Source organism: Pelodiscus sinensis, chromosome 7 (assembly GCF_049634645.1).
Source record: "Pelodiscus sinensis isolate JC-2024 chromosome 7, ASM4963464v1, whole genome shotgun sequence".
NCBI classification, from domain to species: domain Eukaryota; kingdom Metazoa; phylum Chordata; order Testudines; family Trionychidae; genus Pelodiscus; species Pelodiscus sinensis.
Window position 1 is genome coordinate 39,680,269 of NC_134717.1, and position 23,321 is coordinate 39,703,589.

At 44.2% G+C, this 23,321-nt stretch overlaps 1 protein-coding gene across 1 annotated transcript in view; it reads left to right on the plus strand.

The window, feature by feature from the left end:
• Window positions 1-23,321, plus strand: part of LOC102444776 (uncharacterized) — a 93,493-nt gene that overhangs the window by 50,819 nt on the left and 19,353 nt on the right. The window contains exons 18-24 of the mRNA XM_006110461.4: window positions 3,327-3,395; window positions 5,210-5,281; window positions 8,058-8,126; window positions 12,371-12,442; window positions 14,251-14,319; window positions 15,839-15,907; window positions 17,951-18,019. Of these exons, the coding sequence (XP_006110523.1) occupies window positions 3,327-3,395; window positions 5,210-5,281; window positions 8,058-8,126; window positions 12,371-12,442; window positions 14,251-14,319; window positions 15,839-15,907; window positions 17,951-18,019 (489 nt within the window). The remainder of the gene's footprint in view (window positions 1-3,326; window positions 3,396-5,209; window positions 5,282-8,057; window positions 8,127-12,370; window positions 12,443-14,250; window positions 14,320-15,838; window positions 15,908-17,950; window positions 18,020-23,321) is intronic.

Here is a 23,321-nt window from a genome sequence, read left to right on the forward strand (position 1 = left end):
GTCCAGTCACATCACAACAGGCATTCCATTGGTCTCTGGGCTCTGTGGCCCTTTATGCACCTCACCTCAGCACAGTGGACTCCAACCTTTTTACACCCAAGTTAACTTTGGATTTAAGGGCAATCCAGGATCTACCCCCACCCTTTCCCTGAAACCCTGTCCCCTCACTCTATCCCCCGCCTTGGTCGTTTTCCCCCAGTTGCTCTGCTGTACTACCAAAGATTGTGTTCAACTAGGAGAGTTTCCAGGATCAACCAGACAATTGCAATCAACTTGTTGGTGTCCACTTCCTTAGGGAGATTTAATCAACCTTCTTTGATAGTTGTGGGAGAAACCAAACACTTCCATCTTCTCTAGAATCCAGCCTAGGAACCCTGTAGCGGTTAGCCAAGATCTACTCCCTCAGACTTCTTGCTGCTTCCCTGGATTGCTGCTTACCTCTTCTATCCCTCAGGGAGCAATTACAAACTTTCTTCTTCTGCTTGAGTTTTATAGTGCAGCAGACTCACCTGCTGTCTATGAATGCCAACCCCTCAACAGCACAGATAAATTCTTGAATTAGTCTTTCACCTTTTCTAGTATTTTAAAAATCGCCATTTTTTTATGGAGACCCAGTTTCCTGATGCTCTTACTAGTTGTTGCAGTGAAAATGTTGATACTTTAAGGCCTCTACGTTTTTCATATAAATATCTCATATACTCAATACTCCTATGGGAGATGATCAGCTGTTTCCTGGACTTTGCATTGCCAACATAATTCATCTTTAAGTTCACAATAAACAAATTACTATTTAAGCCACAATGGGCAGTTAAAATTCTAAGTAGACCCACTTCACATTCTCTCTCAAGACCTTGGAGTAGATAAGCATTTTTAAATCTTGGACACGTTTCACAGAGTCATTTTCCCTTTGTTTCCTTTTGCCCGGATTTCCTGCCATTCCTCGCAAATTCATTTTTAATTAGATTTCTAAATTCCAGTTGAATTAAAGGGGGCTCTAAATCAGCTTGCTCATGTGTGACACCATTATTTGCCATATGGTTTGCTAGCTCATTGCCCACTGCACTGGAATCCATGCTATTACTGAGATTGGACCCAACTGCATCAATTCTGTTAGTAGCAATATTTCATTAAATATTTAATTTCTGCTTTCCAAAGTGCTCTTTCTGGTCATCAGTAGTCTTTATAAGGGATCAGACCGGATGGTAGCTGGCACACTTCTATAACCAATTTAAGGCCAGCATTATCCAAGCCTGTTTGGCTGGCAAAACAGCTACAAAATTGGATAACTTTCTTGAGTGATGGAATTCAGAACCATGAGCATACATATGGCAATAGCATCCCACTTATCAGCAACCATACTGATATGCCATATCTTGCACATTTAACACTCTTCCCTTAATTTTATTATACAACTTCATATTTATCTGAAGAGGTATAATTTTCCAATTATGATGCATTTTCCCAAAGCAGTAGACTTTATCCTTTTTTCACTAAGATCACTTATCCTCTCTTTAACCTACTCTTGTCTTACACACTGACCACTTAATTCCTCGCATTCCTCACATATTAGCTGAGTGTTTACATCTTCTCCATTTCCAGTGACTTCAGCCAAAGAAGCTAAATCCTAAATCTTCATTTTTAAAGTAATTGGAATTTCATCCACAGCTATCTACAGTACACACAGCAGCCCTGTGACGAAAAACACCACATACAGTTTGCAACACCTGAGCTTGGACTGAGTCAAGTTTTCACAAATTTGTTTTTGATGCCAAACTAAAAGTGTGGCACCCATTCTCAATGATTTGTCTTATTAGTGTTGTGAATAGCATTACCACTGATTTCTTATCTGCACTACAGGCAGTTCCAGAAATGCTTCTAAGTAATTTGATCTGCCTTTACATTTACCTCTTATGTTGTCAATATGATCCTTCCAAGTGAGCTTGCTGTCAAATGCCATGCCTAAAAATTTGAAAGCTTTCAACTATACTTGTCTCTAAAAATATTATAAATTGTACCTATTAAGTTTCCTTTTTGTGAATATTATTCCCATAGTTTTATCAATTGAGAATTTATTTCCCCATTCCACACACTTCATTAGTACTTCATTTGCTCAAACTATTTTGTGGTTTCTGGTTTTGGTCATATGGCACAGTAGTCAGCAACTAAAGTGATGCCTATTCCTACACATCTTTTTGAAGATCATTTATCAAGATTTTGATTAAGGTAGAACTGATAACACTCTCCTATGAAGTATCACTTATAAGTGTCTATACACTTGTATAAACTTTCTGATCTGCATAGTTCTTTAAGAAATCTCTCATCTGCTTGTACATCCTTCCTTTTATACCCAGAGTAGCCACTTTCTGAAGTAAACCTGTCCTCTATAATATATCATTTTTTCAATATCCAGAAAAATAACTATAAATTATTAAGTTCTCTTACCCTTACACTATGATCAGGTGTGTTCCTTCCCCTCAAACCCACTCTGCTTGGAACCTATGAGTCTGTTTCTCTCAAAATATGAAACCAGTCTTAGATATCATTTATAATATTTCAAATATGCTATAAGGGCCATTAGCCAGTATGCATCAGGTCTGGATTACAGCTTGCCTGGTTTTCTTACTGGAACAAAAACCACATGCTTCCAGCCCATTGGGTCCTCACCTTTCTCTCAGAGACTACTGTACAGTTATAGTACTACACCAAGTTTTCCTTCAGGTAGGTATTCACAACTGTTTTCAGCTACAGAATTGCTGGCTTTATAATCACCACCCAGCTGAATTTCATTATCAGTTAAGCCTGGCTTTGTCTCTTGCCGATACTGCCAGGTATATTAATTGGTTCTCAGGTGCACACTAATCCCTTCAGGATCCCAATCACCCCATCATAAGGTCCCAATTCTGAATTCTTTCTCATCACTAGGCTTTTGATATGGGTTAGCAATCTCTGTCCAGTAATAAGAAGTAAATAGGGAACAACGGAGAGCTCCTCACATTTGGAATGATTAATAGCAGGGAGATGCTCTACTCATTATAAAGGAGACAGAAGAGGAAAGTATATTTGAAAATCATATGTGCTCTCAAAATATCTGCTGTATTATTTATAGATCTTCAACATTTATTAGTTCCAGTGACAAGTTTCCCAAGAGAGCAGAAAGTAGACTATGTGTAGGAGAATCTAGCCCTGTGGGTAAAAATCTTAAAGTTAGGACCTCAAATAATGCATTTTTATTATGCTGAATCTCCTTTTTGTAAATATAAGCTGCCAAGAAAATGTCATCTTATCTTTCTGATGTTAATGCTCTTCACAAACATTTTCTATTTAAGGGTGAACAAGGCTTGCCAGGAGAAACTGGAGCACCAGGAGAAAGAGGTCTTGGGGAACCCGGTTCAAAGGTATAGTGTTAATAAGCTCTTTCCTTGGACTTGTACTGCTAAATTACTAAGCACTTTTGAAAATCCCACCTATAAGCACTAAAACATGGAATTAAGAGCTAAAGTTTAAGCTCCGATTTTTTTTCAAAACTTTGGCCACTATCATTTAATGATATCCAAAAATGTATGTTTTAAAATATTAGCACTATGCATTAGTATCCAAATGTCATAGGGATGAAACAATCTAGATATTTAGCCAATACTTAGGCTTTCTTGTTTAGATCTTCTTCAGCACAGGTTATCCATATCAGCAGATCCTGAGCACCAAAGGGAGAGCCTTCACAAAGAGCTATTATTCCAGAGTTGCAGACTAAATAGACCCTTGACTCTGCCCCCAGCTAGTACACAGGAGCTGGCACAGAGTGGAAAGTAAGTTATGTCAGCCAAAATATTTGGCATGACTTATTTTCCCTGTAAGGGGCATGGGTGAACAGCCTGAGCCATGGAAGCTAATGATCAAACCAAAAGACCAAATTTGGTGATGAATCCTGGTCATGTGCCTCCCAAGGCCCATTGAGTATATGCTAAGAAGACTTTCTCTGTGACATACAAGGGAAACAGCAGCCAGATTGTGACTGTCAGTGTATAAACTGTGTGAAATCAAAATCAGTCATTGGTGAACAGATTAATACAAAATATCTAGCTAGACCAGCTTGGAGTTTTTTAGTTTACAAATGTTTATCTGAATCAAAAATTACCACATTTAATCTGAATCCCAATATATAAGCTCAGATCCTTAGCTGGTATAAATTGACCCAGCTCTGTGGAACTACACTAATTTATATGTTGTTAGCTGAAGATTGGGCTCATCATGTAATAACATAAAAACGGCCATACGGGGTCAGACCAAAGATCTAACTAGCCCAGTATCCTTTCTGCCCACAGTGGCCAATGCCAGATACCCCAGAGGGAGGAAACACAACAGGTAATCCTTACATGATCATTCCCCTACTACCCGCCTCCAGACAAACAGAGGCTAGGGATACCACTCCTACCCATCCTGGTTAATAGCCTTTGATGGATCTAACCTCCATGAATCTGTTTAGTTCTCTTTTGATCCCTGTTAAAGTCCTAGCCTTCACCACATCCTCTGGCAAGGAGTTCTACAGGTTTACTGTGCGATGAATGAAGAAAAACTTCCTTTTGTTTGTTTTAAACCTGCTGCCTATTAATTTCATTTGGTGACCCCTAGTTCTTATGTTGTGGGAATAAGTAAATAATTTTTTCTTATTCACTTTTTCCATACCAGTCATGATTTTATAGACTTCTATTATATCCCCACTTAGTCTCCTCTTTTCTAAGCTGAAAAGTCCATGTCTTTTTAATCTCTCTTCATATGGGACCTATTCCAAATCTCCAATAATTTTTGTTGCCCTTTTCTGAACCTTTTTCAATGCCACATCTGAGATGACCACATCTGTATGCAGTACTCATCATGTGGGCATACCATGGTTTTATATAGAGGCAATAAGATATTCTCCGTCTTATTCTCTATCCCTTTTTAATGATTCCTAACATTCTATTTGCTTTTTTGACCGCCGCTGCACACTGAAAGAAAAATCTTTCGTCCAGCATATTCCATATTCAGCTAATTTATGTGGCAGGATTGTTTATGCAAAATTTGGTATCTGTAAATAATCGTGAAGTATGACTTTATTTTGCATAAACAAATCCACAAACAAACAACCTCTTCAAAATATAGAATACTTACTTTTAAAATATGGACATGTTTCTGTTTATCTCCAATATTTATTTATTTCCAATATTCATTTCAGGGTGAACCAGGATCTTCAGGGTTTGCAGGCCTACCTGGTCTTCCAGGGGAAGACGGAGCCCCAGGACAAAAGGTTTGAATTTCTTTGTTCCCTACCTTTCCCTTCCTGCCTCAGCTCACCTATTGCCCACCCTTCCTTCATACTGATAGCTGGCCTGATCCAGCAGAGAGTCCTCCATGGAGCCTGGGACAAAGGGATTGACACTGCTGAGGAAGGGATGACCACTTCGCTCATGGGGAAAGGCAGATCCATGTGCAATAATGACCTTACACATGTACATTGAAAAGCCTCCATGAGGTCCTGTAACCAGGTATACTCACCACTGAGTTGGGGGATTAGCTCTCACCAGGTCTGGTAGCCATTCCTTTGGTTGCTCACACCACGGATCATGGTTTCTCTCTCTCTCTGGGGACTCAGAGACAACGTCTAGACTGCAGCTCTATGCTGTGTCTAAGGAACACGTCCACTTTTTCAGAAAAATTTCTGAAAAAGCAGACGCGTTCTTTTGCCATCCCTGTAAACCCCATTTCATGAGGAAGAAGGAATGGCTCAAAAGATGTTTTTTCCAAAATTTGGCACCTGTAGATGCGCCAAATTTCAGAAAAGCCTCTTTCAAAAGAAGAGCAGAAAAAGATACTCAAATTGTGTTTTTCAATTTGCATATCATTTTCGACTTTTCTTTGTAGTGTACACGTAGTCAGGGTGTTCTCTTTTTGTGACTCATCCCTCCATCCAGATCACTGTCCAGTCCTCCCCTTGCAGGATATCAAAGTCCATTGAGACAAACAGTCTGTGCCCCATCCTAGGCAGTCCTCTCTGCCAATTCCAAGTCCATACCACCTTCCCAGTGGCTGGTATGGAAACATGTACTCACCCATTACTCCTGGTTTTGCCTTAGCAACCCTGTGCCTAACAACCAGTCTGCTCAATTCCAGTTACTCTTGCTCTTTCCTTGGACCTCTTCCAAACTAGCCTTGCCCAAACACCTCTGGGTTGGCCATCATTTCAGAACCAAGGTGCTAGGGCTTATGCTCTCTGCTAGGTTTTATAGTTTCCAGAGAGTGATTGCAGATCATCTCCTTGCAACCCCCTTCTTTTTTCTCTTTTGGGTGGCACAGATTATAGTTGCCACCAACTATTGCTCCTCGTCACTCGGTGATTTAGTCTTCCTTTGCCCTCTGTCTTTCAGGTAATGTACAGTGGCTTTTAATAATGCCCTATTTATGCATTGTTTATATTAAATAACAATGTATTTTGTCACCTTCAGATGTTTAAATTCCTCAGAAAGTTTCTCTTTTCTTTGTCAAAGTCCTTAGATACCTACAAAGCTCATCAATTGTTTCATTCACTGTTCAGAACCCATATAGTCCATCATTGGGTCTATTTATAAAGAAATTGTTCCCATTTAAGCCACAATGGCCAGATAGTGCTCTACAGTAAAACTCGTTATTAGGTGTATTCCTGCCCTGTGTATGCTGTTAGCCTCAAGTGTAGTAGCTGCCTTCTGCTGGAAATTTCCTGGCTTTATACACACTCAGCCTCTCTCTGCCCAGCTCGGCTTCATCATCTATTAGCCTTTATCAGTCCCTGGCTGTCCTCTGGGTTAAGGATGTTAAATTTCCATTGACTACTCAATTAGTTGATAAAGGGGGCACTCACTGTGCCTCTCTTTTTGAAATGTACAGGAGCCACCCACAAAGCAGTCCCCGCTGGCACCAGTTCCCCTCTTCGCCTCTTCTTTAAAATGTACAAGAGCCGTGGGCAGCTCTTGTACGTTCCAAAGGGAGAGGAGCAGCAGTGGGACTGGCCTGAGTGGGACTGTTTTTTTTAATCCCCACTTGCACAGTTTCCCCTGTTGCCCTCTGTCTCGGCTGCCCCACATGTAGAACCAGCTTTTAACCCGGTTCCCCCCAGCAGCTGCCTTTCTCTGATAGAGGTAGCAAGGGGGGGGGTGACTAGTTGAGTTCCTACTCGACTACCCAATAAGCATTTGCTGGATTTTACCAGTTGTGATGTAACTGTCAAAGAAATGTGTGAAAAGATGTAGCAGACAAAGTCCCATTAAATAAAGTTCTTGGGTTCAATGTTTCATTTATGCTATTGTCAGTCATGTCAGTTATCAATAATATTAAGTTATATATTTTCAGTCATGCAAATGGGCATTCAGCTCTTTGACTAGTTGTTCTGTATTTTGATGTTGTTTGGATCTTTGGTTTGAAAAGGTTGCCAACCCCTGACCTACCACAATGGGAAGACCCCTCTAGTTGGCATAGGTAGTGTTTTATGCTGAAGTGCAACAGCATGCCATAGCATTTTCAGTGTGTAAACATACTGTAAGACACTCAGTGCTCAGTCTCTCTTGTTACCAGCTTGGGTAAAGTACATTATGCAAGTGGCCATCTAGTGGCTAAACTTATAATACACATTGCATTATATTTACCCTGTGTTTAAAAAAATAATGTACTGAGCATGACATTTATCACCAGAAACATGTCTTCTCGTGCATCCCTGCAAGAGCTCATAAATGAGGCTGTATGATCACCTCAGACCCCACTGAAGCCAATGGGAGTTTTGCCATTGACTTAAAGGGCCAAGATTCCACTCTTGCTCCTTCTGAGCTGCAGTTTATTAAAACTAACTCAGAATTTCTCTTATAACAAATGTGTATACAAACTGCTGAGGTATCGCTCACTCTTAGTAAGCAATACAGGACTTGCCACCTGAGTATATAGTTTCTGTGACTAAAGAGAGAACTTCTGTCTCCAGCCATACAACTTAAAAATAAAACTAATTAAATTACAAGTAAATTCAAGTGTTGCTTTGGTGGTGGTGGTTTTTTTCATCACAGGGAGAGCCAGGGATACCTGGTCTTCGAGGTCCTGAGGGTGCTCCAGGAATTGGAATACAGGGTGAGAAGGTAAGAATCCTTTGTTAAAATTAAAGTTAACAAAAGCAATGCTCAGGGAATCTAGGTGGAGTACAAATAGATTCAATGCAGAAAAAGTGATTTTATGACTGACATTATGAAACAAACTGACTGCAGAGCTTGTTTCAGTCTCAGCCCCATTTAAAAAAAAAAAGTAGTGAAATTGATAAAATACAATCAAAGGCAAGCTTTCATTTTGGAGCTAGGCAGCCCAACATTCCAGTAACAATACAACATGCTGCTACAGACTAGAAGCTGCAATCCTGCAGATCTTCAGTTATATGAACCCTCACTCAAATGAGTAAGGATTATTCCAGGTGTGGACAAGACACAGCCAGCCAAGCCATTTGAGCCAGTACGCAGCTCACCCCGCTGTGCTCCCACCTCCAGGCCAATCAAGACCCGGGGCAGGGAAGTGCGAAAAATCTTCCCCCTCCTTCCACACTACCAGGGGTGCACAGCACCAGAGGGAACTGCCAGATGTTCAAAACAGTTGGTGGTTCCCTCTAGGTCTCACACACCCCGGTAGGGCAGGAGCAGGAGACTCCATGAGCTCCCCTGGCCTCAGGGCAATTGGGACTTGGGAGCAGGGGAGCGCACAAAATCTCCTCCCCCCACCAGGTGCGTGCAATGCCAGAGGGAACCGCAGCTGTTCAAAATGACTGGCAGTTCCCTCTAGACGCCATGTGCCTGGGCTGGGCAAGGCGGCAGAGGCGGGGAGACCTCACATGCTCTCCCACCCCCAAGCCAATTGAGGCCTGGGAGTGGAGGAGCACATGAAATCTCCTCTCTGCACTAGGGGCATGCAGCACCAGAAGGAATGGCCAACTGTTCAAAACAGCTCCCACAGGGGAGCACACAATCTCCTTCCCCTTGCATGCAGTACCCAGAGAAAGCCACCCCTTCTGCCTGAGGCCCCACCCCTTTCCACGCAAGGCCCCTCCACCACTACCAACATTGGTGAAGTGGCCTCCCTACAAAAATTATTGCCCACCCTTGGATTATTCAAATGGATGTTGGGCCTATGTTTGCATGATTTGGATGCAGGAGGATAAAACACCTCTGATCATTTTCTAGTAATCCCTCTTGACACCTGAAAAAAATGATGCTGACCATGCCTGGATGGAGCCACGTCCAGTGCTCTGTACATAGAAGAGGGTCCCCATAACAATACATTTTAAAGGCTAAGGGAAAGTGAAAATTGGAAATTATGGTATCCGATGAGTTCAAAAGGTTTCCTCTCTAGGAACTATATTAGGATGGTGATAAAGAAACAGTTATACCTGTGGTTGAAACCTTGTTGCCAGAATTTCAAACATTTAGGTTTTCTGAACTTCTATCTTGTGTATGTTATTGTTAGAACTATGTTCTAATAATAAGAACAAAAGAACAGTCATATTGGGTCAGACCAAACATCCATCTAGCCCAGTATCCTATCTTCCGACAGTGGCCAATGCCAGTTGCCCTAGAGGAAATGAACAGAACAGGTAATCATCAAATGATCCATCCCCTGATCCCTGTTTCCAGCTTCTGACACTAGGGACACTATTCCTACTCATTCTGGCTAACAGCCACTGATGGACCTATCCTCCATGAATTTATCTAGCTCTTTTTTTAACCCTGTTAAAGTCCTAGTTTTCACCACATCCTCTGGTAAGAAGTTACACAGGTTGTGCATTGTGTGAAGAAATACTTCCTTTTGTTTGTTTAATGCTGCTACCTATTGATTTCATTTGGTGACTGCTAGTTCTTCTATTATGGAAACAAGCAAATAACTTTTCCTTATTTACTTTCTACACACCAATCATGATTTTCTAGACCATATCCCCTTTAGTCTATTTTCTAAACTGAAAAATCCCAGTTTTATTAATCTCTCCTCATACAGCAGCCATTCCATACCCCTAGTTATTTTTGTTGCCCTTTTCTGAACTTTTTCTAATGCAAAGATATCTTTTTTGGGATGAGGTGACAATATCTGTATGCAGTATTCAAAATGTGGACGTACATTCAAAATGTGCTCTCTTGAGCAAGAAAGCTCTGATGGCCATTTTAGCCATCAGGCTTTCTTGCGCAAGAAAATAACGTTGCTGTCTACACTGGCCCTCTTGCGCAAGAATACTTGTGCAAGAGGGTTTATCCCTGAGCGGGAGCATCAGAGTATTTGCGCAAGAAGCACTGATTTTGTACAGTACAAGGTCAGTGTTCTTGCGCAAATACTCGTGGCCAGTGTAGACAGGCGGCAAGAGTTTGCGCAAAATCTTGCCAGTCTAGACGCAGCCATAGAGTAAAGGTTTTCAGAGATCTATTCACAATGACTCCAAGATCTCTCTCTTGGCTGGTAATAGCTAATTTAGTCCCCATCATTTTGTATGTATATTTGGGATTATGTTTTCCAATATGTATGCATTACTTTGCATTTATCAGCAAAAAATTCATCTATCATTTTGTTGCCCAGTCACTTTGTTTTGTTGAGATCCTCTTGAAGCTCTTCACACTCTGCTTTGGACTTAACTATTTTGAGTAGTTGTGTATCATCTGTAAATTTTGTCACATCACTGATGACAGATCATTTATGAATATATTGAATAGGACTGGTCGCAGTATGGACCCCTGTGGGACACCATTAGTTACCTCTCTCCATTCCGAAAACTGACCATTTATTCCTACCTTTGTTTCCTACCTTTTAACCCAGGGTGGGGATCCTTTTTGGGTCGGGGCCCACTAACCCACAGAGATGTCAGCAAGGGGCTGCACAAAAGTGAGAAGCAGAAAAAAAGTGCACACACACAACTGGTTGTTTAGCAGGCTTCCTGTTTAGCAGGCCCCACTGATTGCACTGGTTGTTTAGCAGGCTTCCTGCTTCAGATGTAGTTTAAAAAATGTTTTAATATTTACAGCTTTACAATCTACACTTCATCTTAGCATTTTTCTGTCTAGAAATATATACTGTAAATAGCTTAATGGGGGTAGGTGTTTTGGCTTGTTGATTTTCTCTGACAGACAGAAAGATCTTCTTATACATATAATATATTTACTTGTTATCTAAAAATGGTTCTCTAATTATTAGATTTTTTTAATTAATTATTTCATGTAAATAAGTTCTCATTTTATTTTACTTGGTGGACTTGCCTTCGCTGATTCAAGCAAACAACTCCTTTTGGGTCTAATTCTTTTTACAATGGCTTTATACTAGTGGGCTACGTCTACACTGGCCCCTTCTTCGGAAGGGGCATGCTAATTTTGAACTTGGGAATAGGGAAATCTGCGGGGGATTTAAATATCCCCCGCAGGATTTAAATAAACATGGCCGCCGCTTTTTTCCGCTTTTTTTCCGCTTTTTTTCCTACTTCAAAGTAGGAATAAGAGATCCTCCGGAAAAGGGCTTTATTCCGGAGGATCGCGCCAGTCTAGACACTTTTTTCCGGCTTTTCCCCAAGCCGGAAAAAAAGCGGCGGCCATGTTTATTTAAATCCCGTGGGGGATATTTAAATCCCCCGCAGATTTCCCTATTCCCAAATTCAAAATTAGCATGCCCCTTCCGAAGAAGGGGCCAGTGTAGACGTAGCCGTGTAGTACCATTGACGTTCAAGAAGTACAGATGTAATTAGAGGAGAATTAGGCACATTGACTTAAACTGAATTAACTGACTTCCCATTGAAATTAATGGAAGTTTCTTGTGCAGCAGGCCATTGTTTCAAACCTGCTTGGGCAGTGGGAGCTAAACAGGTAAATTGTCCGAGGCTCCATTTTTTTTTTTTTTTTTAGAAGGCTTTCAAACCAAGTAGTGTTGTGATCTATCAGGTAGGCTCATAGCACCACTCAGGTTTGGCTCAGCAATCCCTCCATCATGAGAGGGACAGATAGGCAAATTTGAACGAGTGGCATTGCAACCGATTGTGTCAGATCCCAACAACTAACTGAAATTTTGCCTAGACAACCTCTCTGTCATGATGCAGGGGTTGCTGGGTCAAATTGAATGGAGCTGCAACTCTACATGCCTGGTAATAGTACCCCTGTGAGGTAAGTGCAGGGTGGACTTGCTCTCCAATACCTCCCCTTGCCTCTTCTCAGCGGCAGTTAGTTTGAGAAGGGTGGGGGACCTTATTTTAAGATTATGCTCTGGACCCAACAAGTTCTATGAGGTCCTGGTCTGACTGATGATTACATGAGATTTCAAATGACTTTTTGTTAACCATATCGATAAAATGTAGATTAACATTTCTTCATTGGTGTAGGGTGACCAAGGTCAGAGAGGCATACGTGGATTATCGGGACCGACCGGAGTACCTGGACCTGCCGGTGCTAAAGTACGCTTAGTTTTATACTGTATCTTTATAACTGAGGTTGCAAGCCAAAGCTCTAGCTCAGGGGTGTCCAAACTTTTTTCAAAGAGGGCCAGATTTAATGAAGTGAACATGCGTGAGGGCCGGACTTTGGACATGCCTGCTCTAGCTCATCAGTTGAGGAGAGGGTGGGGTGAAAAGGCCATTGCCCCCCACACACACTGTTTAAGTAGGGGAGTCCATGCCCCTCCCCCAGTTTTGAGATCCTGAAGTCAGGCACAGCAGAAGTGAGGGAGGAACAGAGAGTCCAAATCTTCTTCTTGGCACCTGACTGAACCTAGGAGGTATAATAGCAGAACCCCTTCCCTGCTAGCATGGCAGAAAAGCAGTCAGGACAAATCTGAGAGACTGCAATGCCATGCACTCTCTCAGCTTTGACCCAACTCATGATGGAGGATGTCCAGGCCAATTTTGAGTGTGTGGCATAGCAACATGGTACATGGGGTTGCAACACCAACCAAATTTGGCCCATTTTGATTGTTTCTCCTCACACACACTTCTGCAGTCCTTCTGGGAACCTGGAGCTGATTTGTCCTGTGCAACAAAAATAACTGCAGTGCCATTATTTTTCTTCTGCAACAGATATGAATGACCACAAAATACTCTCTGCATTTAATGCAAAACTCATTTCTATAACTCAGTAAATTCTTTATATAAGGAAACATAACACACCCACTCACATATACAAGCAAATATTTTTAAAAAAACCTTTCAACTAATCCCACTTCTTTTCTATAGTGTGGGAAAGAAGAGGAAGATTATTATTATTTCTGTGTTTAAATATTTGGGGGATACTTGGATAACATGCTGATGGGACTGTCTTAGGGTATGTTTAGACTACATGCCTCTATCGCCAGAGGCATGTAGATTAGGCTACCAGACATAGTAAAATCAAGCGGCGATTTAAATAATCGCCGCTTCATTTAAATTTACATGGCTGCCGCGCTGAGCCGACAAACAGCTGCGGCTCAGCGCGGCAGCCATGTAAATTTAAATGAAGCGGCGATTATTTAAATCGCCGCTTCATTTTACTATGTCTGGTAGCCTAATCTACATGCCTCTGGCGACAGAGGCATGTAGTCTAGACGTACCCTTAGTCTAACAGACTAATTTAGCTACCCCTCTGAAACTCTAGTCTCAGTAGATACATATAGAAGTGACAAGGCTTGATTTTCCTCTTATTATTTACACTGGTTTCATGTAAATGTAACTTCTTTGACATTAAGTTACTCTAAATTTACCCCAGTAAGAATGTGAAGAGAATCAGGCTTATCACCTTTAGCAATTTCATGGTTTTCCTTCAGCTTTCTGAAGTTGTGATGATCACAAACACTCAAGAGGAGGAAAATTGAAAGTGGTAAAATAGAGACAAGAACATTTAAGAAATCTAAGTCGTGTATTTTGAGATGGGAAGCTTGTATTTTAAAACAATAAAAGTGGCTGAATTTCTTAGTATTGAGTTGATTCCAATAGTAAAGCCCATTGAAAGTCTTCATTACTCCAATATACTTGGTCTAGAACCTGTAGTGCATTAGTATAAGGATCTTCTATCTTGAAACACTGTACAATGACTAGGAAAAAATCCAGTTTTACATTGAGAAATCAGTACTATGCTGGTAACCAGTCTAACTGCATTGGTTATAATGTCTTTGCGATCACTTGCAATTTGTTTAATAGAACATTTAAATATCTTTCAAGAAATGTTGCTACCCAAGAGCTGCTCAGGCCCATCTCTCATAAAAATCCATTGTACTTTTTTTCATTTGCTATAGGGTGAACCTGGTGGACCAGGACGTCTTGGAATGCCAGGCCTTCCTGGTCGAGCTATTCCAGGACCAAAGGTAACATCTGCCCTCCAAGCTGCTAATGTTTATGATAATCAACATATGGAATATATTAAAAGGTTTACCTGGCATTGCTAGGGTTCTTAACTCAAGTAAAGTTTTGTTTTTCTTCATTTAAATAATTGTTCTGGGGTGGATTGGGAAGGAGGGGTTCAGTATACAGGCTGCTCCAGGGAAAAAGTACAACCCCAGCCTTTTCTTATCACAGCAGCTTGGTGCCAGATGAGAAGCGCTTGTCCACAGCCACTGCTGCTGCAGCAGGCACAGCAGGAGGAGTTGTGCATTTCTTTCAACTGGGAGACAGACAGACACACGAACAGACAAACTCTCAGAAACATATAGGCTACATCTACACTATGGCTGTGTCTACACTGGCATCCCTTCCGGAAAAGGGATGCTAATGTAGCACTTTGGAATAGGCAAATCCGCGGGGGATTTAAATATCCCCCGCGGTATTTGCATTAACATGGCTGCCGCTTTTTTCCGGCTTGGAGATAAGCCGGAGAAAAGCGCCAGTCTAGACATGATTCTCCGGAAAATAAAGCCTTGAAAGTAGGAATAAGAGATCCTCCGGAAAAGGCTTTATTTTCCGGAGAATCACGTCTAGACTGGCGCTTTTCTCCGGCTTATCTCCAAGCCAGAAAAAAGCGGCAGCCATGTTAATGCAAATACCGTGGGGGATATTTAAATCCCCCACGGATTTGCCTATTTCAAAGTGCTACATTAGCATCCCTTTTCCGGAAGGGATGCCAGTGTAGACGTAGCCTATGAGTTTTCTCTCGGCAAAAAATATGCTGAGGGACTCATTTGCATGAGTCAGTCTCATTTGCATATTTTCTGCCAATCTGTTTTTGTGCTGGGGTTTTTGCGCAAAAACAAGCAGTATGGACCTTTTCTTTTTGTGCAAAACCTCTTTTTTCCTCAAGATCGGGGCATAAGGATCTTGCAGAAAAAAGGGGTTTTGCGCAAAAAGAAAATGTCCACACTGCTTGTTTTTGTGCAAAAACCCTAACACAAAAACAGATCAGCAGAATAGACACAAATGAGATCGCGACTCATGCAAATGAGTCCCTCATTAGTATATGTTTTGCTGAGAAAACTCGTAATGTTGATGTAGCCATAGTAGATAGCTGTCTCTTTCTCCACCCCTGCTGGCCCAATGGGATTATATCTATTTTGGTCCCCATCTCTGACCCCTTGTTCCCCTGTGGTCATTCTGCAGTATACCTGTCCCTCTTGCCAGACCCCACCCTTTCCATTTTATGAGAAGCAATCAAATTCCAGGCACATCCCATTGTCCTGGCACAACCAAGCCCTCACCTTGCTTTAAGTTATAATAAGAGGAAGCTGCATACCAAATTTGGTGTTTGTCTCATCATTTAGGAGTTCTTGACCAAATGAACTTATGGATGGACAGACAGACAGAGCACATTTATAAAATGTATAGTAAGATTAAACATGCACTGAAGAATGAGGTGAGCTAATTAAACTAGGTTATTTGTTTTCTTAATTATAGGGTGACATCGGGTTACCTGGTCCTGCTGGCCCGGTTGGAGAACCAGGAGTTGGGATTCCTGGCGCAAAGGTAAACCCCAAAATGATAGACTAAAGTAAAAACATAAGAGAACCCAAGGTTGGCCTTACCCGATTAGTAGAACAGCTGGTAACTTAGGACAGCAAATACCGTATCCCATTGTGGATAACTGCAGTAGTTTTGCAGAGTCCCTTAAAGACCAGGAAAAAAAAAGATTTAAAACCATCTTTACTCATCATTTTTTGAACAACCATTTGAAAACTTGAAACCAAAATCTCAGTTATTGAATGTGTTTATTCTTCCAAACCACAGCAGAGTTTATTCAAAATATTTGGGTTAGGCTGTATTAATATGTTTATTTAACTGTTGATAAAAACGTTGCAAACAGAACATCAAACAAAATAAGTTGTTTAACTCTTATTATTCAAGTATTTCTGTCTATTCCTAACATCCCCATTACTGTACTTTGAGCAGCTACTAAGAATTTTAAATAGATTAAAATAAGAGTCTGCCATATTTTCTTTGTAGCCAATATGAAAAACAGTTTAAGTATTTTCAAAGATATTTGCATGTTTTGTTTTTCGACATGTTTGGGTGGGTGTGTTGTGTTACAAATGTGAGTAACTAATCCCAGGGATAGTTAAATTTAAAAATCAACTTTGTTATAAATTCTGAAAATGATAAAGTCTGTCCTCATTCTCCTGAAGAGAGATTGTGAGTTCCATAATCTGGGACCTGCTTCTGGAAAAGTTCTGTCATTGGCACTTACAGGCCTCCCCATGTTGATGGACAGTTTAATTGTTCCATAGATGTTGTAAGGAGCCATGACCAGAAAAAGAGAGAGAACCTCTGAGCTAGCTAGAGCGAACTGCATGGAGAACTTGAGCTTTCTATGTTTATTGGGAAGCAAGCACAGACAGCAGAGCACCTGGTTGATTGCAAAAACTAATGCGACATGCACATAGATCGTTGCATTTTTTTTCGGGATGGGGGGGGGGGCTTCATTCCTAAATATAAATTGCAGGAAGATCACCAGCGGGACCGTGTCAGAATCCAATAGTTACCAAGACCACAGAGCAGATGCTCTTGAAAGTGAGAGATTAGATAGGAGAGGCAAATTAGTACAAACACATCCTTCTTGTGCCCAGATGCCTTCAATCTTGCCTAGCTTCATCTTTAGCCAGCTGTTCCTCATTCAGGTGCTGTTTTGGGTAGATCTCTAGAAAGCTGAGCAATGGTGCTGTTGATGTCAAGAACACATGGAGCTGGGTGTTATTCCTATTTCAGATTTTTCTCTTTTTGTTAACTGTGTGCCTGTGACAGTCTCTTAAGTACAATTAGTCTGAGACCGCTTTTGTCTGTGGCAGTCTTCCACATAGTGACAGGAGAGTGAAAAACATTTTAAAATACAAAAAAATGAGATTTTTGAAACCACATGAAAGAACAGGGAACTTAAGGACAGAGTATCTGAAAGTACTTTAAAAACATTTTTCTAAAATGACTGTCTTTCAGGCTCATAGCTTCCCTTTAAATCCTCTGTTTTATCCACAGAACAGGTACAACATATGTAATGGTAGTGCTTATTTTTTCCACTGCTCTGCTACAGTTTAGCAGCCTTAGCTGCAGGTATTATCCTATGCAGCTAGAGGGAAACTCAGTCTCTATACCTCTCTGCTGACATTGTCAATAAATGTGCCAATTCTGAGCCCAATGCTGGGAGTTGCTAAATGCCCTCAACTCCTACAGGGACATGGAGTGGTGGTATTTGAAATGTAGGTATTGGGAATTGGACTAAGGCCCTCAACTCCTTATAAATAGGCCACCAAATTGTTGCAATATATGGTAAGTACAGAGCCTTCGGCCCTGATTTGAATTGGCATCCTAGAAATGAAAGGCCCTGTAAATCTTAAGAGCCTTTCAGTTCCCTAATTTTAGTCCATTATTAAATCATCTGTCATTGACAAACTGATATATACATATAAAATAAAGCTGGTATTGTGTGCCAAATCTTGCAGAGGCGTTTCATGTTTGTGAAAACCCACCTGATAGTAGTTGTATGGACATGCACTTGAACTATTTTTCTGCTGCTTTCAGGGTGATCGTGGTCATCCAGGTCCACCTGGTCCATTTGGGCCAAAGGGAGACGGTTATCCAGGCCCTCCTGTAAGTAGATAATTTTTGACATGCCATTTGTGAACTAATAGACATGACCAGATGAAATTAGCCATGATGGCAGTTGCGCCACAGGAAATGTATGGGTCTCTTAGGCTCATCTGCTATAGAGGCTCATCATAAATTTTGTTTGCAATCAAGAGATTACAAGTGGGAAATTTCTAATGTCATCACTGGGGTTTCAAGCAGAATCCTTAATATTCTAATGCAGGGCTGCAACTTCCCTTCTCTGTCCTCCCCTCTGTTCTCTGATACAACACTTAATCAGTGAGCCAGGGAAATTCTTTCAAGCTGTGGCATCATGCTATAGTTCTGAAAAGCAGATCTTGCACAGCAACAGTACACCAATGGGAGCTATTGAAGGCTATCTCTACACAACAAGGTTATTTTGAAATAAGCTATTTTGAAATAAAACTCCCGAAATAACTATTTCAAAATTGTCCAAACTACAAATCCCTATCAAAATAGCGCAGATCTATATTGAAATAGTATCCATATTAATTGGAACCTGAGTCGCATTTAAAGTCCCCCAGAAGCACTCCAGGCAGGGCACCAGGACAGCAGTCACTGCCTGCTGCCTGAAGCTATCTGAGCATTGTACTTAAAGGGGCTCCCTTCTACGGCCATGTCTCACTCTTCTCCATTGCCTACCTCCTTGAGGGACAACATACACCACGCTGCATGCTCTGGTTGCCCTTGTGGATGCACAGCACTCCAGCCATGGAGCCAGACCTGCTGCCGAGAAGTTGCCAGCTCTTAGACCTGTTGCTGCACCTCCTGACACAGTTAATGCAGGCTGCCCTTGGAGAGCTGCAGGAGCATGATGACCAGCCCGGAATGGGGGGCACCTTCACCCAGGGCCAGATGCTCTTCATGCACCACATTCCCTCCCAACCTCCCCTGCACACCGTGCACCACCTTTTCTGGTGCCAGGAGACCACTACCAACTAGTGGGACCAGATTGTCACGGAGCAGTGGGACGACCAGCACTGGCTCCAGAACTTCCACAGGAGGAGGGACACCTTTCTGGAACTCTGCGAGTGACTTGCCCCTGCTCTCCAGCTATGGGACAACCACATGTGACCCACCAGTCCCCTTCCCCTCCCCCCAAAAGTTGCCATCACAATTTGGAAGCATTCCACGCTGAAGAACTACTGCTCCATGGGGAACCAGTTTGGCATGGGGAGATCGACCGTTGGGGCTGTGCTGATGCAGGTTTGACTCTCTTGCTGTCCTCCCAGGAGGGTGATGAACTACTGTAATGGGGTTCCCTAGAGAAGGGGAAGGTGGAATCTCCCTCCCTGCAAGTTTTTCAGTCCTGCCTTCACAAATCCCTGCTGGGGATGGGGTAGTTGGGGTTGCTTCTGGTGTGGGAAGGGGCTTGGGCCTGGGAAACCTCCCGAAGGCTCTGACAACTCTGATTCTAGGTTCCTATCATTCTACAAATGTTGAGGGCTATCAACAGCATCCTGCTGCATAGGGTCATCACCCTGGGTGACATGGACTCTATCGTCACTGGCTTTGCTGCCATGGGCTTCCCCAACTGTAGGGGAGCCATTGATGGCACCCACATCCCCATCCAGGCCCTCGATACATCAGCGGGAAGAGGTACTTTTCAATGGTACTGCAGGCCCTCGTGGACCACTGGGGCCAGTTCACCAACATTAACATTGGGTGGTCAAGGAAGGCGCATGACGCCCGCATCTGTAGGAACTCCAGCCTTTTCCAGAAGATACATGCTGGCACTTTTTCCCTGACTGCACCATCAGGGTTGGGGAGGTGAACATGTGCATCTGCATCATGGGCAACTCAGCATATCCCTTGCTTCTACATGGGTTTATGAAGCCCTACATGGGACACCTGGACCCCGCCAAGGAATGGTTCAACACCAGGCTCAGCAGATGCTTCATGGTGGCGGAGGGTGACTTTGGCCGCCTCAGAGGGAGATTCTGGTGTCTTCTCATCCGCTTGGACCTCAGCAACCAGAACCGCCTCCAGGTTGTTGTGGCCTGCTGTGTTTTCCACATTTTGTGCAAGAACAAGGGGGAGACTTTGCTGCTAGAGTGGGGGACCGAGGCAGAGCGGCTCACCAGGGCTTTTGAACAGCCGTGCACCGCTTCCATCCAGCAACCCCATCAGGGATGTCCTGAGGGAGAGTTTCAACCAAGGCCAGCTGTGACACTTTCCCCCGAGCCTCCTCCAAAAGGGCCTCTGCACCTTTCCTCCCCTGCCCTCCATTCCCCCCTCCTCTCTCCTGCAGACCAAATTAAAAAGACTTTTTGTTTGAAACAATAAACTCTGTTATATTTATTTGGGGACTATGTAACTGGGGAGGATCTGGTGAAAGAACCTGGGAGGAGGGAAGAGGGGCTCAGAGATGGGGCCAGGACTGGTGTCAGCTTTGGGTGTGTTGGGAGGCCATGCCTGCCTGAAAGGTCCCACTGCCTTGTGTGTGCGGTAGGGCAGGGGGTGGGGGGACTAGGAGGAGAAACTGCGGGGGGACAGGGACAGATGTGGGAGGGACTTGGGGGTAGTGGGTACAGGAGGGACTTGGGGAGAGCAGGTGCTAGAGGGGCAGCTGCTGGCGGCAACCAGGCACTCGACAGCGTTGGTGTATGCCATGCATATCACCTTGTGTTGCCAGGACTGTTGCTCCCAGATGGTGCGGCATCGCTCCCACTCAGTACAGCACTCCTGGCGGTCCTCCTCGAAGTTGTGGGTCAGGGACTGGAGGCACTTGATGTGTTCCCTTGCCAGGTTGTCCTAGGGTTGCCTCCACCAGCGACTCTTGCAGGGTCATGCTGAGGGCGTGGGAGGCGGTGTACGTGCCATGCTCGCTGCTGGTCCAGCTGTGAAGAAAAGCAAGAAGGGCAATCCTCCCAGGAGACACTGTGAATGAAGACTGGCCCTAATAACTGAGCCAGTACCAAAGGTCTGGGTTCAGACAATGGTGATGTGCTTTGAGCAAGACCATTTGTTGCCTTCACAGCAGGCACTTTCCTGCAGGGACACAGACATCCCTGGGGAGCCTCGCTACCTCCATGTCCCAGGGACAAGCAGGAATAGGAAAATGCCAGCCAAGCCAGGAGCCTGTGGGCGGGAGGGGGGAGAACGGAGTATCTTGGCTTCCTTCTGTGACCCACACACACCAGAGGGAGAACTTCTATCCCTGCCTGCTGGAGGACGGGGAAGGGAGTGTTGGGGGAAGTGTGTGTGAATAGCAGAGGCCACTTTCCCTATAAAGTGCTACAGAGGTCCCCTTCCTCCTCCTCCTCCTCTGCCTGGCAAGTTCCCATCTGGGGGATCGGTGTCCTCCGCCTTGGCGCACTTCACCAGGAGTTGATGCTGTGCCATGAGCCTGTGCCATGTGTATCACTGCTGTGTGTTTCCATGACCCTGGCCTCCTTAGTGGTGGTTTGCGGCGGGAAGGTGACTGTGACGGAGTGTACCAACACTGCTCTGACGCTCATGGAGTTACATTAGCCCAGCTGGCAGAGAGCCTCCTCCCCACAGTCCTGTTGGGCATGCTCCAACTGGAGACTGAGTATAAAGGCTTCTGGAGCAGCTCAGTCAGGGCTGACTGCTGAAGGGGAAGGAGACGTTGAGGGAGCTCCAGGGGAGAAGTGCAGCTCAACTAGGCAGTGGCAACTGGGCCGAGAGGTGCTACCAGAGAAGCCACAGAAGAAGAGTGAGCATATGGAGAAGACATCTGCCAGGTACCTCTAGGAAGTAGCCCAGGGTGGGGAATTGCTCCCCGAGCTCTCAGCGTGTTGCGGCAGGATTCCCCGCTGAGCAAGCAGTGTACAGTACCACTGCCAACAGGGCCCTGGGCTGGGACCTAATGGAGAGGGAGGACCCAGATCCTCCTATCCCCTCCTTACATATCTCCCTGTGGGGGGGAGATTTACTACTGCTGTATGGACTTAGGCCACAGTGTTGTAATACCCTGACTAAAAGGACTTGTACATGGACTAAGGCAAGGCCACTGGACCATATTACTCTGCAGAGGGGGACTTGTGTATGCTTACTGAGGCCAATGGGCCGTAATACTCTGAATACAGGGACATGTATATAAATGGAGGCCACTGGACCATAATACCTTGAATACAGGGGAATTTACATTGGCTGGGACTGCTGGGCCATAATACCCTGCACCCAGGCATGCGTATGTTATCTGAAACCGCTGGACTGTAACACCCAGGAGTGGCCCTAGATGAGCTGCTGGCAACTGGCGCCCTAGACAAAACGCGCAATTGGTGCCCCCAACTCCTAACCCCTCAACGGCCATTTAATTAGGTGACCACCTTATTCGCGCCTATGGACGGGCCGCCACAGGTAACACCCTGAGTAAAGGCATGTTTATATTTACTAAGGCCATTGGGCTGTGCTGTAAATACACTCCATGATTGCAAGGTCACTCAACCAAGAGAATAAAGTCGAGGGGCCTCGTAGTGCCTGTCACCCCTCAATGTGTCCCACCACAGAATCTGGAGTGAGGCAGGCCTGTCCAGGAGCCCTATGATAAGGAGTGATAGGTTCCTGGGTGGTAGTTTCATGGGGCCGGGGCGGATATAGGGCAGGGCGAATGGAGCGGCCGCCCCGGGCCCCACGCTTAAAAAAGCCCCGCGCATGCACCGAGGCGCCACTGCACATGCGCATGGCGTCGCGGTGCATGTGCCGTGGCAAAGGGGGGGGCCCCGCGGAGTTATGCTGCCCGGGGCCCCGTAAAACAGTCATCTGCCCCTGCATGGGGCTGTGTGCTGTGGACTGGCACTCCATGTACACTCGCATGCACAGCCTGTTGTGTGATTCCCCCATCTGAGAAGGCTGAGTGAAGAGCGTGCAGCCCCTTGCAGCCTGCCGCCTGCCCCTGCGTGTAGATAGGGAAAGGAAGAGAACTCACCTGATGTGCCTTCCCCAGCACCATCCAAGCCCTGGGAGACATTCTGGGAGCGGGGCACTGGCTCCAAGGTGATGATCACCTCCTGGCTGATGGGCATCATGTCCAGGCTGGCCTACTGCTTCTCCTTTTCCTCCTCATCCTGGTCCACAGTCCCACCATCCTGGAGGACAGGAATGTCCAGGCCAGAGTCCATGATTTGGGGGGGGGAGACTGACACCCGCCTCCCTCCCAGGATGTCATCCAGTTGGGAGTAAAAGTGGCATGTCTGGGGTGCCACTCCAGATCAGGAACTTTGTGCCCGGGCCCTGGCGTAGGCCTGATACAGTTCCTTTATTTTCATCTGCACCTGGTCATGGATGTGGGTGTGCCCCTTCTGTGCCAAGCTTGCAG